This window comes from Cebus imitator, unplaced genomic scaffold, assembly GCF_001604975.1.
Source record: "Cebus imitator isolate Cc_AM_T3 unplaced genomic scaffold, Cebus_imitator-1.0 Scaffold53, whole genome shotgun sequence".
Taxonomy (NCBI): Eukaryota; Metazoa; Chordata; class Mammalia; order Primates; family Cebidae; genus Cebus; species Cebus imitator.
In genome coordinates this window covers 3,371,384-3,388,343 of record NW_016107368.1, presented here as the reverse complement: position 1 = coordinate 3,388,343, position 16,960 = coordinate 3,371,384, and the positions used below count along the sequence as shown (strand labels likewise).

General features: G+C 49.3%; 1 protein-coding gene across 3 annotated transcripts in view; it reads right to left on the bottom strand.

Annotated features, from left to right (window-relative positions):
• The window catches only part of MLLT1 (MLLT1 super elongation complex subunit), a 73,956-nt gene that overhangs the window by 38,648 nt on the left and 18,348 nt on the right, over positions 1 to 16,960 (bottom strand). For all 3 annotated transcript variants that reach the window (XM_017528320.2, XM_017528321.2, XM_017528322.2), the window contains exon 3: positions 12,384 to 12,466. In XM_017528320.2, the coding sequence (XP_017383809.1) occupies positions 12,384 to 12,466 (83 nt within the window). The remainder of the gene's footprint in view (positions 1 to 12,383; positions 12,467 to 16,960) is intronic.

The following is a 16,960-nucleotide window of genomic DNA, read 5'->3' as shown; positions in this document are numbered from 1 at the left end:
CTACTCAGGAGGCTGAGGCAGGAGAATTGCCTGAACCCAGGAGGCGGAGGTTGCGGTGAGCCGAGATCGCGCCATTGCACTCCAGCCTGGATAACAAAAGTGAAACTCCGTCTCAAAAAACAAAAACAAAAACAAAAAAAACTCAGTACTTTAAAAATATTGATTGCATGTTTAAATGATAATATTTTAGATACACTGAGTTAAACCAATTATATTATTAAAATTAATTTCACCTGTTTCTTTTGAACTTTTTAAATGTGGCTAAAAAAAATAATGACTTCTACTGGACAGCCCAAGGTCTGAGATGTCACTCACTCACTAGAACAGAAAGGGCTTTAAATATCTCTGACCACTTCCAGGACAACAAACAGATACAAAGAGAGAATTTCAAGAAGACTCCCTCATCTGACTGGGCCGAGTGTGCATCCGGGCCACTGCTATGTCCCAGGGCAGCCCCAGCATGCCCTCCCAGGCCACGCAAGGCCACCTTCCAAAAGAACAATTCAGTCACAGCATGCAGAAGCCTCGAGGCCACATGTGATGGGAGGGAGGCCACATGCATCCCCCCTCAAAGAGATGGAGCTCCCAGCTCGGAGAAGTTCCATCATGCATCCAATCTGCCCGGCAAGCACTTTACTGTCAATGTTTAAAAATGGGCACTTGCGGCTGGGCATGGTGGCTCATGCCTGTAATCCCAGCACTTTCGGAGGCCGAGGCGGGAGGATCACAAGGTCAAGAGATTGAAACCATCCTGGCCAACATGGTGAAACCCTGTCTTCTAAAAATACACACAAAAAATTAACTGGGCGTGGTGTTGTATGCCTGTAGTCCCAGCTACTCAGGAGGCTAAGGCAGGAGAATCGCTTGCACCTGGGAGGTAGAGGTTGCAGAGTGAGCCAAGATCGCACTACTGCACCCTAGCCTGGTGACAGAATAAGACTCCAGCTCAAAAACAAAACAAAACAAAACAAAAAAACAGGCACTTATCCAGAAGACATAAAGGTATAAAAATATAAATAAGATATAAAGAACCTGGTCAGGCAAAGTGGCTCACGCCTATAATCCCAGCACTTTGGGATGTCTAGGTAGGTGGATTGCTTGAGCTCAGAAGTTCGAGACCAGTCTGGGCAACATGGCAAGACCCTATTTCTATAAAAATACAAAAATTAGCCAGGTATGGTGATGTACATCTGTGGTCCCAGCTACGCAGGAGGCTGAGGCGGGAGGACTGCTTGAAGGGGAGGTGGAGCCTGCAATGAGCTACGATTCTACCACTGTACTCCAGCATTGGTGACCAAGTAAGACCCTGTTTCAACAAAAACAAAGACGAAAGAAAAACCCCTCTTACAACTCAAAAAGAAAAACAACCCAGATCAAATACGGGCAAAGAGCTTGAACAGGCCTATCTTCAAAAAAATCTATGAATGGTCAATAGGCACACGGAAAGATGCTCAGCATCATTAATCATCGGGGAAATGTGAACCAAACCCACCTACAAATGCCATCTCATACCCACAAGGACGGCTATCACTAAAAACAAACAGAAAACAGGAGGTAACAGACGCTGGTGAGGATGTGGAGAAACAGGAATGTTTGAGTATTGCTGGTGGCGATGTAAATGGTTTGGCTGCTGTGAAAACAGTCCAGCATTCCCTCAAAAAACTAAACACAGAATTACCATATGACCCAGCAACTCCACTCTAAGGTATACGGTCGCCCCTCCTAACTGTGAGGGATTGGTTCCAGGACACCCTTTGGATACCAAAGTCTGCAGAGGCTCAGGTCCCTTTATATAAAATAGGAGCATTCGCATGTAACCTATGTACACCCCCCCACAGCCTGTAAATCACCTCCGGATTGCTCATCACGCCTCATACGATGCCTACACATCACTGCATTCATGTGGATTCAACGGCCCAGCAAGTTTTGCCTTTTGGAACTCTGCGGATTTTTTTTTTCCAAATATTTTCTATCTGTGGTTGAATTCATGGATGCACAGCCTGTGGATATGGAGGGCCAACTGTATACCCAAAGGAATTGAAACCTGGTACTCAAAACACATACACACACAGCCTTGTTCAGAACGGGAGTTATTCACAACAGCCTAGAGGTTCGAACAGCCTACATGGCCGTCAGTGGGTGAACGGACAGACAGCAGGACAGCCACACGGCAGAATGTTATTTGGCCGTGAAAAGGAATGCAGTTCTTACACACGCAACAACATGGATGAACTCACAAACATTGCAGAAAGAAGGAAAGAAGCCGGACATGAAGGTCGCGTGCTATGTGACTCCATTTATATGAAACTGCCCAAACAGACCCATCCACGAAGACACAATATAGATCAGCAGCTGCCAGGAACCTCAACAAGGAGGGGAATGGGAAACGCCTGCTTACAGGCACAAGGCTTCCTTCTGGGGTGATGAAACTGCTCTCGAACTAGAAGGAGAAAGCAATAGTACAACCCTGTAAAAGTACTAAATGCCACTTTACTGCTTGCTTTAAAATGGTTAAGTTCAGCCAGGCACGGGGGCTCACCCCTGTAATCCCAGCACTTTGGGAGGCCGAGGCAGGCGAATCACAAGGTCAAGAGATCGAGACCATGGTGATACCCTGTCTCTACTAAAAAATACAAAAATTAACTGGGTGTGGTGGCACATGCCTGTAGTCCCAGCTACTTGGGAGGCTGAAGCAGGAGAATTGCTTGAACCTGGGAGGCAGATGTTGCAGTGAGCTGAGATCGCGCCACTGCACTCCAGCCTGGTGCCTGGTGACACAGCAAGACTCTGTCTCAAAAGAAAAAAAAAAAAGGTTAATTTCAGGTCATGTGAATTTCACCTCCATTCTTAAAAAGGTTGGGGGGGGTGCACTTATTCACTGGTTGTACCAGGAGGTTTTCTGATATGTGGACGTACAACACCTATCCCCTCTGGAATGAATCTGCTTCATCCATTTAGTACACGTTTAATAAATATTTAGCAAGTGCTACCTCTGTGCTAGAGGACAGCTGGGAACAAAAGCAGAGTCCTGGTCTTGAGCTTACTTTTGGGTGGTAGAGACACACAGATGAGTAAACACACATCCACGTATGTGCTACAAAAATAAAATGAATAGTGAGTTAGAAAAAAGAATAAAGAATAACCAGATGAGAGGCTTGGTTAATTTTAGATGTCAACCTGACTGAATTAAGAAATACCTAGAGGGTCTGGCACAGTGGCTCATGCCTATAATCCCAGCACCGTGGGCGGCCAAGGTGGGAGGATCACTTGAGCCCAGGAGTTCGAGACCAGCCTGGGCAACATGATGAAACTCCAACTCTACAGAAAAAAAAAAAAATTAGCTGGGTGTGGTGGCATGTGCCTGTAGTCCCAGCCACTCAGGGGGCTAAAGTGGGAAGATCACCTGAGTTCAGGGAGGTCAAGGCTGCAGTGAGCCGAGACTGTACCACTGCACTCCAGTCTGGGTGACAGAGCGAGACTCCGTCTCAAAAAAAAAAAAAGCAAGAACAAAAGAAGCTAGTGAATCGGTAAGGCATGATTTCTGGGTGTGTCTATGAGTGTGTTTCCAGAGGATACTGGCAATGTGAGTAGGTAGGCTGAGTAGGGAAGATCAGCCCTCAATGTGGGCCAGCACCATCCAACTAGCAAAGGCCCAGAAGGGACAAAAGAGACAGAGAAATGGGGATCTGTCTCTAAAGGGACAAAAACACAGGGACGGCAGTCTCTCCACCTGCCTGTCTCTCTCTGCAGCCTTTGGACACTCGCCTCACACCCTCCATACCAGCCTTCGTCTTCAGACTGAGAATTACACCAGAGTTCCCCTGCTGCAGTGGCCTGTGAGCTTTGGGGAAGCTCTGCTGCCAGCATCCCAGTTCTCCAGCTTGCAGGTGGCCTGTCATGGGACTTCTCGGCCTCCACAATCGCGTGAACCTATTCCCCCAGTAACTTCCCTCTCGTATCTGGGTATCTATCTGCCTGTCCTATTGATTCTGTCTGGAGAAAGAACCCCACAAATACAACCACTGGGTCCAAGAAGAAATCACTGGGAGAATTAGAAAATACTTTTGAGACAATGAAAACAAAACAGTGTATGAAAACATCTGCAGTACACAGCTAAATGCACAGGCGTAAACACCGACATTCAAACATAAGAGCGTCATCGAATCAGTGACTACCTTTATGCCCTAAGGAGTCTGAAAAAGAACTAAAACTTAGCAGAGGGAAAAAGAACAGAAATTAACAAAATAGCAAAAGACAGTAGAATGAATCAATGAAATCCAGTTGTTTCTTTGAAGAGATCAACTAAATTGACAAATCTTTGGCTAGTATTTAAAAAAAGGACACAAATAACCCACATCAGAAATAAAATTGGGAACTGCCAGTCTCATAGAAATTAAACGAATTGAGACTACTATGGACTACTATGCACCAACCAGATAATGTAGATAAGACATACCCTTAGAAGCAAATTACTAAAATTGAGTCAAGAAGAAGCGGAGAATCTCAACACACTGATAACAAGCAAAGGAAGCAGAAATCAGATACTTCACACAAGGAAGAGTCCAAGACCAGATGGCTTTGCTGAATTCTACCGAACATTCAAAGAACGAACACCATTCCTTCTCAAACTCTACCAAAACTTACAAGAGGAGGGAATACCTCCTAATTCACTTTATGAGGGCAGCGTTACTGATACAAAAGCCAGACAAAGATGCCACAAGAAAACCACAGAGCAACGTTCCTTCTTAACAAAATACTAGCAAACCCAATCCAACAACACACTAAAAAAGATTATATACGATAAGCAGGAGGGATCTATCCCAGGAATATAAGGTGGGGGAGGGGAGCTTCTACATAAAAATTAATCAGCATAATACAGCACATTAATAAAAGGAAGAAAAAATCTACATGATTTTCTCAATAGAGACAGATAAAAGCAGCTGACAAAATTCAACACCTATTCATATTTTTTAAAAAAATTCAGCAAACTGAAAAGAAGGTGTGATGTAGTAAGAAATATATACATTTGGTTTCTGCTCCTAGTCCTGGCACAGAGCTTCTAAACCACTTTCTGAGAGATGGCGGTGATAGGAGCTGTTTTGTTTGAATATTTGGTCTTAGTCCTGGGTTCCTAACACAAAGGCCTCTAAGATCCTTGAAATCTGGGAAGTGATACGAGCATCTTTTCGTCGGTTCATGAGATGCCTGGTGACTGAACGCCCCTAGATAGCTTCAGGACGGTGGCTGGTTGCCAGGGGAACCAACCACGTGATCCGAGGTTGGAATTTTTCAGCCCCACCCCCTGACCTCTTAGGGAGGGCAGAGGGGCTGGAAATTGAGTTTAATCACCAGTGGCCAATGGTTTAATAAATCATGCCCACATAATGGAGCCTCCATAAACACCTTAAACAAAGGGGTTCCAAGGGCCTCCAAGCCGGCCCGTCAGAGGTCATGGAACCTTGGCACTCTTCCCATGTCCTGCCCCATGCAGCAAGGTTTGGCCATTACTGAATTGCACTCTTTACAATAAACCAGTAATGGAAGTAAAATGTTTTCCTGAGCTCTGTGAGCCACTACAGAGAACTGTTGAACATAAGGAGGGGGAACTCCTGATTTACAGCCAGTTGAGTACAGGTGGCAGTCTGGGACTTGTGCCTGGCATCTGAAGCAGGGGCAGTCCTGTGAAGCTGGGCTCTCAACCTGGGAGTCTGTGCTAACTCCAGGTCGGGGATAACATAACTAAATTGCAGGACACCCAGTGGTGTCCTGGGAGACGTGGAGAAATGTAGTTCTCCAGGGAAAACAGGGCAGGAAACCCACACACTTGGTGTCAGAAATGTTGTGAGTGAGAGAAAACAGGTTTTTCCTTCTTCTGGAAGGGAATTTCCTCAACCTGATAAAGGGCATTTACAAAAAGCTCACACCTGACATCACACTCAATGGAAAAAGGCTAGAAACACTTTCCGGCTGCACACCCTTCCCACTGCTAGTCAACACTGAGCTAGAGGTTCTAGCCAGAGCAGTAAAGCCAGAAAAAGACTTTGACAAAGAACATCCAAACTGGGAAGAAAGAAGTCAAACGACCTCTACTTGTAGATGACATGATTCTATATAAAGAAGCCACAGAAAAACCTACTAACGCTAATCATAATAAATTCAGGAAAGCTGCAGGGTACCAAGATCAATAGACAAAAATCGCTTGTGCTGTCCACAGAGGAGGTCTACGGGAAAAACAGAAAACAAAATCAGCTGTGCTTCTACACACCTGCAACGAACAATCCAAAAAGGGAGTTCGGAAAATAATTCCATGTACAACAGCATTCCAAAGAATAAAATATGTAGGAATAAGGTCAGGCATGGTGGCTCATGCCTGTAATCCCAGCACTTTGGGAGGCCAAGGCAGGCGGATCACTTGAGATCAGGAATTTGAAACCAGCCTGGCCAACATGGCGAAACCCCATCTCTACCAAAAAATACAAAAATTAGCCGGGCGTGGTGGCATGTGCCTGTTAATTCCAGTTACTCAGGAAGCTGAGGCACAAGAATCACTTGAACTGGGGAGGCAGAGGTTGCAGTGAGCCGAGACTGTGCCACTGCACTCTGGCCTGAGTGAGAGAGAGAGACTGTCTCAAAAAAANAAAAAAAAAAAAAAGGCCAAAAAAACCTAGAAATAAATTTAAGCACACAGGTAAAAGACTTATATATACTGAAAACTATAAAACCTTGCTGAAAGAAACTAAGGAAGACTTAAGAGAAAAGACATTCCTTGTTCATGGACTGAAGACTTAATATTGCTAAGATATTTTAAAAATGACTAGATTTAATAGAATATCTATCAAAATTCCAATAGAATTTTTTGCAAAAATGGAAAAGCCAAACCTCAAGTTCATAAGGAATCACAAAGGGCACAGAATAACCGGTCATCCTGAAGGGGGAAAATCAAAACACAGCATCAGAGGACTCACACTTCCCAATTCCAAAACTTCCTACAAGGCCAGGCCTGGTGCCTCACGCCTGTAATCCCAGCACTTTGGGAGGCAGAGGTGGGTGATCACCTGAGGTCAGTTTGAGACCAGCCTGGCCAACATGGTGAAACCCTGTCTCTACTGAAAATTAAAAAATTAGCCGGCCATGGTGGTGGGCACCTGTAATCCCAGCGGGAGGCTGTGGCAGGAGAAACACTTGAACCTGGGAGCCAGAGGTTGCAGTGAGCTGGGATCTTGACACTCCACTCCAGCCTAGGCAAGACCAAAATTGCATCTCAAAAAAATAAAAATAAAAATAAGACCAGCCTAGGCAACACAATGAGACCCCATCTCTACAAAAATAAAATTAGCTGGATGTGGTGGTGCATGCCTGTGGTCCCAGCTACCTGGGAGGCTGAGGTGGGAGGACAGCCTGAGTCCAAGAGGTCAAAGCTACAGGGAGCCATGATCACACCACTGCACTCCAGGCTGGATGACAGAGTAAGACTGTCAAAAACAAAACACTTCCTTTACAACTACGGTAATCAGAGCAGTATGGCACCAGCATACACACAGACAGACCAATCAAAGAGAATTCAGAGTCTTGTTTTAAACCCAAAATCTATGACCAACTGATTTTCAACAAGGCTAAAAGACCACTTGATGGCAAGAGAACAGTCTCTTCAAGGAATGGTGCTGGGACACCTGGAAAACCACATGCAAATACTGTGAGACTCTGCCTTGCTTCATAAGCGAAAGTTCACTCAAAAATGGGTCAACTATCTGAGTATCAGGACAAAAACTATGCAACTGGTGTAAATAAACATGGGCAAATATTTATGACCTCAGATTTGGCAATGGAGTCACAAATCTGACACCAAAGGTGTGAGCAACAAGAGAAAACGAATAAACAGAAAGAACTTCATAAACATGTAAATCGTTCATGCAGCAAGGGACATTATCAAGGCTGGGGGCAGCAGCTCAAGCCTGTAAATCCCAGCTACTTGGGAGGCTGGGATGGGAGGACTACTTCAGCCTAGGAAGTCAGGGTTACAATAAAACCTACAGAAGGAGATAAGATATTTGAAATCACACACTCTGTTAGAGTTTAATATCCAAAATATATAAACAACTTCTATAACATAACAACAAAAAGACGAACAACCCAATTCAAAAATGGGCAATGGGCTGGGCATGGTGGCTCAGGCCTGTAATCCCAGCACTTTGGGAGGCCGATGCAGGTGGATCACTTGAGGTCAGGAGTTCAAGACCAGCCTGGCCAACATGGCAAAGCTCCATTTGTACTAAAAATACAAAAATTAGCTGGGTGTGGTAGCGGGAGCCTATAATCCCAGCTACTCGGGAGGCTGAGGGAGGAGAATCGCTTGAACCCAGGAGGCAGAGGCTGTAGTGAGCCGAGATGGCACCACCACATTCCAGCCTTGGCGACAGAGCGGGATTCCCTCGGAAAAAAAAACAAAAATGGGCAATGGATATATCTAGGTATTTCCCAAGGAAGAGATACATGCAGCCAGCAAGCATGTGAAAAGATGTGAAACATCACGGGTCATCAAGGGAATGCAAATAAAAACCTCAAGTTACTGCTCCACACCCACAAGGATGGCTATTAATTTTTAAGAAGCAGAAAAACAAGCACTGCAGAGGATCTGGAGAAACAGGAACCCTCACACATTGCTGGTGGGGCTATGACATAGTACAGCCACTAGAAAACTGCTTGGCAGTTCCTCAGAAAGCTAAACATCGAATTACTGTATGAGCCTGCAATTCCATTCCTAGGTGTACACAACCAGAGGAACTGAAAACGGGTGATCAAACAAGCATACACACACACATGCACACGAACACACATGCATGCACACATGCGTGCACGCATTCACAGCAGCACTATTCCCCATAGCAAATACATAGAAATAGCCCAAACAGCTCACAGATGAATGGATAGACACAGTATGGTACGGCTGTCTGTTATTCTTCATAGATTCCATACTTCTGAATTTACCTCCTTACTGAAGCTCATTTGCAAACCCCAAACCAGTACTGCTGGCTTTCAGTCATTTGCAGACACTCCCAGAACAGCAATGTCAAGTAAGGCAACCCTGTTCTCTTGCTTCGGAAAAACTTCTTCACAACACACATGTGTGTTACATGTGTGAAGGGCAACCAGATGAAGCCCTTCACATTGTTTTTCCTTGAGAGAATAGTGACTTATCAGTAAAAGAGCATCCTACAAACAGGTCAAACAAAACGTGCCCTCAGTTAAGTTCTAGTGCCCAACACTGCATAAAGCACAATTCCTTCATTTTACAGGTGATACCATATCCAAGGTCAAGTGCACTCGCTGAAAAACCCTCACACTTATACAAGAATACATCTGTCTGAGAAAGCACCTTTTCTGCTCCAGTCTTAGAGCCACTCCACTCACTGGAGAAGTCAAACAACACCTTTTTCATCACAGGACCCTCAACCTCCTGTGGGCCCTCAGAGGTCTGAGGCTCCCTTTTGCCACTGAACTTTTTTGCCCAGATTAACTGGAAGGAGCCAACACCATCTCAACGCTGAACGGTGACACCGCCGTAATCCTGTGCTGAGAATTGCAGCGCTCCCTCTCTCTCAGGACAAAGCCCAGCCGCTTCTGTGTGCTCTGCGGCCCGTTCCCTGGGAACCCTCTCTTCCTGGGGTGGTTGAAGAGGGCACTGCACTGAGAGTACCAGACAGTCAGTCTCTGAGATTGAAGCCTGACGTGTCCACCTCCAACCTGTGCTCTCCGCAACTCTCTCCCTTCCCGGTCACCACTGCCTCCCCAAACCCAGCCCCCCACCGACCTCTGTTCATTCCCTTATTCCACTAGCCTGAGCTCCCATCGAGGAGTAAGCCGTGGCTAACCACCAAACGAGAACCCTGGCTAGACCAGATAGAAAAACTGCCAACAAATCCATGCACTGTGACCCTGTTCCAAATTGCGTCCTGAATCTACAGCCATGAAGCACTTCCATCCCTGGCACCGAAACTCATCAGGCACTGTCATTGTAGGTCATGCCTGGCTCAGGTATTTGGGCAACGGGTGTGTGTTTACACAGAGCTGGTTCCAATCCCAGCTCTGCCAACTTCTGGGCCTTGACCATATGACTCAGGATCCAGAATCTCCTCTCCTCCGTCCATAGATGGCACACAGGCCACTGCCGCTGTGAGGAGGATCTGCACCCCTGGACTTGCCATGGAGCCTCACCTCCTGGTACTCCCAGTGCAGTGCCCTCTTCAACCACCCCAGGAAGAGACAGTTCCCAGGGAACGGGGCGCAGAGCACATGGAAGTGGCCGGGCTTTGTCCAGAGAGAGAGGGAGTGCTGCCAATTCTCAGCACAGGCTTATGGTGGAACTCCGGTCCTAGCCACGCAGCCTCCGCAGGAATTATTCAGACAAATAAACACCAAGGAACATGACTTAAAACAAGCAAAAAAAAAAAAAGAGAGAGAGAGAAACTGGCCATCCTCCAAAAGGGCTCCATGAAAGCACATGCTGAGATTTGAAAAACCTGCCACATCTAAAATTGGAGAATTTTACTATATGTAACTTATACCTCAATAAACCAAACTGAAAGAGAACAACTTGACCCGACAATGTTACCAAGGTTCCTGGAAGCGCACACTGAAGGGCACTGAGGGAGGCGGCACCATGCTTGGGGCCTTTCAGAGGAACCAGGCAACAGGTGCTCTAGAGGAACATGGGGTCCCAGGCCACGCCCCCGCACCCCAAATGAAGCCCCCAGGATCCTGAAAGAGCAGGCAGGGATTCAGAGAGGGCTCTCGGCCTTCCCAACACCCCCACACAGGGGAGGATGCTGGGCCCAGCAGCGACAATCCTATGGCCAAAGGGCCCCCTGCTCCCTTTCTCTACCAGGGGCAGGAGGCAAGGGTAGAGCCCCAGGAACCCAGGACAGAAACAGCCCTGGAGTCTGCATTTCAGACTCAGCTGAGTGCCGAGGACATAGCACGTGGGGGCACCTGAGCAGCAGCCACTTGGGGCTCCTGCTGCGTTGGGCAGAGTGGCACCACACAGGATGGGTTTCTGCCATACTTGGGAGCAGCAAGCCTGTATCTTGCCTGAAGTTGCCTCTACTGATCAAGAATGAAAAGCAGCAAACGGCACCGGCTAGGCCCCGCCCCAACTGCCTCCAAATTCATAGCAGGCCACCGTGGAGCCAGGCAGCAGCCAGAGCCCCGGCAGCCCCTTGCCTGGGGGGTCCTGGGAGACAGAATGGATGCTGCCAGTGCCCACGTGGCTGAAGGCCATGTCAGGGATCAGACAGGTGTCTGGGAACAGAAAACCTCACTGAGCTTGAGCACAGTAGCACACGCCTGTAGTCCCAGCTACTCAGGAGGCCAAGGTGAGAGGATCTCTTGAGCTTGGGAGGTTGAGGATACAGTGAGCTATGACTGCACCACTGTACTCCAGCCTGGGCAACAGAGCCAGACCCTGTCCCTAAAAACAAACAAACAAAAAAGGCTTGCTGGCCCAAACTGCTTCTGAACCCCAAAGGACCTTCATCTAAGCCACGCCAGAAGCGGGCTTAAACTGCCCACACAGACTGTGGCACCACACCCTAACCCCGTAGAATACCAGTGCCTGGGCTGTGGACACCTCCAACAGATGGGCTCAATCAATCCCCTCGAACGCCCTAAGAGGGGGCTGCTGTTCTCATTCCCGTTCCACATGCTCACCCAATGGAGCTCGGGGAGGCTGGGGAGCCCCGTCACACCCCATAGGCCCAAGGGCCCAGACAACACACGCCTCAGGAGGCCCCTTGCAAACAGTTTCGCCTCTGCTCCCAGTGGGGCCTCAATTCCAAAAGAGCCTCAGAATGACCTAGGTTTCAATGAACTGGACGCTGGGAGGCCTTGCATCTGAAATCAGCCAAGCTGCACGGGTTGAAATGTCACCAGCTGCTAAGAGGGCAGCATGCCAAGAGCATCTCCTAAAGGCCCTCAATGCCAGGGGGTCTGTGGAAAAGTGGAACTCCGGCCATGCGTCCTGGCATGACCAGGTATAATACAGGGACTCAGTAACAAAGCAGGGCAGCACCCACAGGCCTCCCAGGAACACCTCCTTCCCCAGCGCCATCTCCACACCTGTCCAGCTGCACTTGTGGGAAAGCAGGCGGCTGTGGCCAAGCCATGAGCCAGGAAATGTCACTGCTGGCCCTGCTGTCACGAATCCACCCATGTCCCGGCCCCCAACATCCCCGGGAATGGAGATGGCGACCAGCACTCCCTACGGCACTCACTGGAGCCTGTGCACGGGGAGCTGCCAGCTCTCCTGCCTGTGCTGGGAACTGCCGTGGCACCCGGGGCAGGGGTGCCCACACAGAGGTGACCTGCTTGCTGACCCTCAGGGATCCTACCTTGTTTTTGAAGTGCACCTCGATGGGCATGATGAAGCCAGCGTACCCCGACTCCTCCACTTTGTAGGGGGGCTCCTTGCACACTAAAAAAAAAAAAAAAGCGAAGAAACACACGCATCAGCCTCCTGCCCATTCCAGGCCCAGCCACCAGCGGCAGCAGTACACCCCACAACCCGACCACCTCCTTGCAGGGGCTTGGCTGGCCTCTCAGGGGGTAGCTTTTCAGGAGGTTGAGGCCCCCTGACAGGGTTGACTTCTACGGCAAAGGGATCTTAGGAATAAAACAGCAGGGAAGAGGAGAAGAAAGGTGACCTGGCCACAGGCGTGGTCAGCAGAGAGGCATTAGTCCGTCATCAGGGCACTTGTTCCCACAGAGGATGAGGCGGCTGAGGCCAGAGAAGGCTGCACAAGCTCACCCAACTCAGGTCAATGGTAGTTGGTGTGACCTGGGTGAGGCGTGAGGACCACACACTCCACTGTCAACACCTCCAGCACGGGGGCTGACCACCCACTGTGCCACAGACACATGCACTGGGAGAGGGGGGAGCCCCAGGCAGCTGGGACCCTCCTCCTGGGTTCTAGTTTAGTGTCTACTAAGAGCATTCCCAAGTGACGTGAACAAAACCCCACTGACCCCAGAGATTTAAAAAAAAAAAAAAAAAGGCCAGGCACGGGAGTTCACGCTTGTAATCCCAGCACTTTGGGAGGCCAAAGCAGGCACATCGCTTGAGGTCAGGAGTTTGATACCAGCCTGGCCAACATGGTGAAACCCCATCTCTACTAAAAATACAAAAATTAGCTAGGCACGGTGGCAGGCACCTATAATCCCAGCTACTCAGGAAGCTGAGATGGGAGAATCGCTTGAACCCAGCAGGCAGAGGTTGCAGTGAGCCAAGACTGCACCACTGCCCTCCAGCCTGGGCAACAGAGCGAGACTCCCTCTTATAAAAAATGAAAAAATAAAAAATAAAAGATCAGGCACACATGATGCCTCATGTCTATAATCCCAGCACTCTGGAAAGCTGAGGTCAGAGAATCACTAGAACCCAGGGCAACACAGCAAGGCCCTGTCTCTATAAGAAATTAGCCAGGTGTGGTGGTGCGCACCTATAATCTCAGGGGCTACTCGGGAGGCTGAGGTGGGAGGATCATTTGATCCCAGGAGGTACGATCATGTCACTGCACTCCAGCCTGGGTGACAAAGCAAGACCCTATCTCAAAAAAAAAAAAGGAATTGCTACAAAACAGTTAAAGGAACATAATGAAACATGATTTTAAAAATTAAAACCAAAAGATCTTTCTTTTTCGATTTGAGACAGGGTTTCGCTCTGCTGCCCAGGTCAGGGTGTAATGTTGTGATCACAGCTCACTGTAGCCTCAACCTCCCAGGAATAAGCGATCTTCTCACCTCACCCTCTCAAGTAGTTGGGACTATGGGCATGCACCACCATGCATGGCAAATTTCTGACATTCTGTACAGATGGGGCTCCACCATGATGCCTCCCTGGTCTCCTGAGCTCAGGGGATCCACCTGCCTTTGCCTCCCAAAGTGCTGGGAACACAGCCCATTGTACCTGGCCAAGATTTTTCTTTAAAAAAAAAAAAGCCTCTCAAACCCCAAAGACTCTCAAACATCTTCTTCATGTATCTCACGTATCTATGCAAACATCATCTATCAGTAGGGTAGATTTGGGAGTGATGACCTGGGGCCCTCGAAGGGAGGTCTGACTGGACGGCCTTGCCCAGGACCCCAGCCTACATGCTGCGGCTGTGCAAGGCTTACTCAACTGGACCTAGGGTGGAGCCTCCCCAGAGGCCAGAGAACAGTATCCCCAGCTGCCCTGCTGGGAGCTCTGAACACCACTGCCTGACACCAGGGTCTGCACACGAATCATCACTGCTACCAAACGGCAGTAGAGACAACACCCATTCATCGACTCATTCACTCCACCACTGTCTGTGTCAGACAGAGTCAGAGCCTGGGGTGATCACAGGCCAAGAAGATGTCCCTAGCCTTTAATGCTTACTCCAGGGGAAGCCATCACCACCCTCGGATCACAGCTTGCCCCGGGGTGAGGAGCAGCCTCGCCTGCAGGGCCACTCTGGCTCCAATGGGAGCACCTGCAGCCTGACGGAGGCTGGTCCAGGCGCCTGGGCCCCACTCTTCATTTCAGTCTCCTTCCTGCTCCTCTGACATCCTGCCAGGATGCTGGACAGGGGACCTCCAATGATGAGGCCCACCCTACACCAACCCCCCGCCCCTCCTAAACCCACCCTCCCCCGAGCAACCCAACGCTCAGGACCCAGCTGCCCACCACGGGCTCTAGACGCCAGCCCACTGGACTCCTCTCCTGAGGCCCTCCTGTGGCCAACTGCTATCAAGGCCAACCCAAAGCACCTCTGGAATTCAGCCCTGCCCCAGCGTGATGCCTTTCTTGTCTGGTCTCAGGCTCCTTCCCAGGCATCTTCTGCAGTGGGAATGATCAATCCTCTGACTGCAAATCCCATGGTGCCTGCCAAGGGAGGGCTCCCCACTGTCCTACATAATCTGCAAGGCACCTTCCGCCTCAGCTCTGAGCAGCCCAGCCCCAGATCCCATGATCCAGCCACACTGAGTCTCTCGGATCCACAGATCACTTTCTCTGGGAGCCCTGCTCTGAGCTCCCCACTCCACCAGGTCACGGTTCTCTTCCATAGACTCCCCAGTGTGTGTCCTGTACCCCTCAACCGCAGGGCTCTGGTGCTCACTCTGCCCGTCTCCCTTCATCCCCACCTCTAGACCATAAGCTCCATCTCACTGAGTGTGACATCGCCAGGGCCTGGAATGGTAATTAACACTTCGTTTTGGAAGCATTTCATATCTGTTAAATATTGCCAAGCTGGTCTGAAGTACAGTGTGGGGCCAGGCGCGGTGGCTCACCCCTGTAATCCCAGCACTTTGGGAGGCCGAGGCAGGCAGATCACTTGAGGCCAGGAGTTTGAGACCAGCCTGGCCAACATGATGAAGCCCCATCTAATAAAAACACAAAAATTAACTGTGTATGGTGATGTACACCTGTAGTCCCAGCTACTCAGGAAGCTGAAGCAGGAGAATCGCTTGAATCTGGGAGGCTGAGGTTCCAGTGAGCCGAGATCACACCACTACACTCCAGCCTGGGTAACAGAGCAAGACTCCAATCAATCAATCGATCAATCAAGTGCAGCATGGGGCCAGGCACAGGCATGGGCAGTGACCTGGGATTTGCTCTGACTCCACCCCATGTCCCATCTTCTCTCCTCCTACCCATAGTCTAAATCCCACCCAGCCACAAAGGCCCACAGCAGGGCCGCCTCCTACTAGAAACAGACCCCATGTCCCTTGGCCTCTGACTTCCAGGTCACATGCTTTCCAAATCTACTGTAACATCTTATCTCATGATCCCCACCCCTTCAAGGAAGGAATCCTGCTCTGTGGCGGGTACTCTGGGCGTAGAGAACTTCTTTTCCCAACAGCACCAAGAGGGATGGCTGAGCACCAGGGACAGGCTTCAGTCCAACCGGGGAGACCAGGGAGACCAGGGAGACACGCTGGCCCACTCTCCTGCTTGAGAGCAAACAGGAATCAAGAGGACAGGAATAAGGCCGTGAAAGTGAAGGCGGGAGGGAGGAGATTTGAGCTGCCTGCAAGTTTCTGGAAGGCAAAAGTTGGACAAGGACGCACTGGGCAAGGGGCAGGACGAGGAAGCAACCAGCTCAGAGTCTGCCATGGGGGCGCAGCGGGGCAGGGACGGCCACTGGTACCAGAAGGCTGAAGACCACGGACTGGCTCAGCGGAGGGCAGGAGTGAGGCTGAAAGCTGGGGGAGGGAACAGAAGCATGGGGGGCAGGGGGCAGTGACTGCCACTGTGGGCAGTGGGGTTCTCCCTGGGGTGACAGCCATGTTCTGGAATTAGACAGCAGTGATGGAAAATCAGTGGTCATAGCCGCACAACTACATGAATATACTGAAAATGCTAACTGTACACATTAAAAGAATGAATTTTATGATTTGTAAATTACATCTCCATAAAGCAGTTATTAAAAAAAAAGGGGGGGGGCACACTGAAAGGCTGTGTTGGGAACAGGAGACCTGGGACCTCTCCCTCCCGCCCATCTCCACCCCCAACTCACCCCCAGCCCAGGAAGTTTCAGGTTTCCTTCTGGGGAAATCCAGCCAGTTCCTGTCTCAAGGAGCTGACTATCTAGGGAAAGCTGAAGCGTAGTGTGGAAACCGGACCCCCAAGGAAAGCCTTATTCATTAGGAAATCACGTGAGCCCCCAGGCCTGTGGATTAGCAGAACCCACCCTCCAGTTACAGAATGCTCAGGAACTCCCACCAGGAGGAAAGAGTTTGAGGAAACAGAAATAATTTAGAGACCACAAGAGAGCTGAGAAAAAGAAAATAACAAATAAAAACCAGGAGTCAGGCCGGGCGTGGTGGCTCACGCCTGTAATCCCAGCACTTTGGGAGGCCGAGGCGGGTGGATCATGAGGTCAAAAGATCGAGACCATCCTGGTCAACATGGTGAAACCCCGTCTCTACTAAAAATACAAAAAAT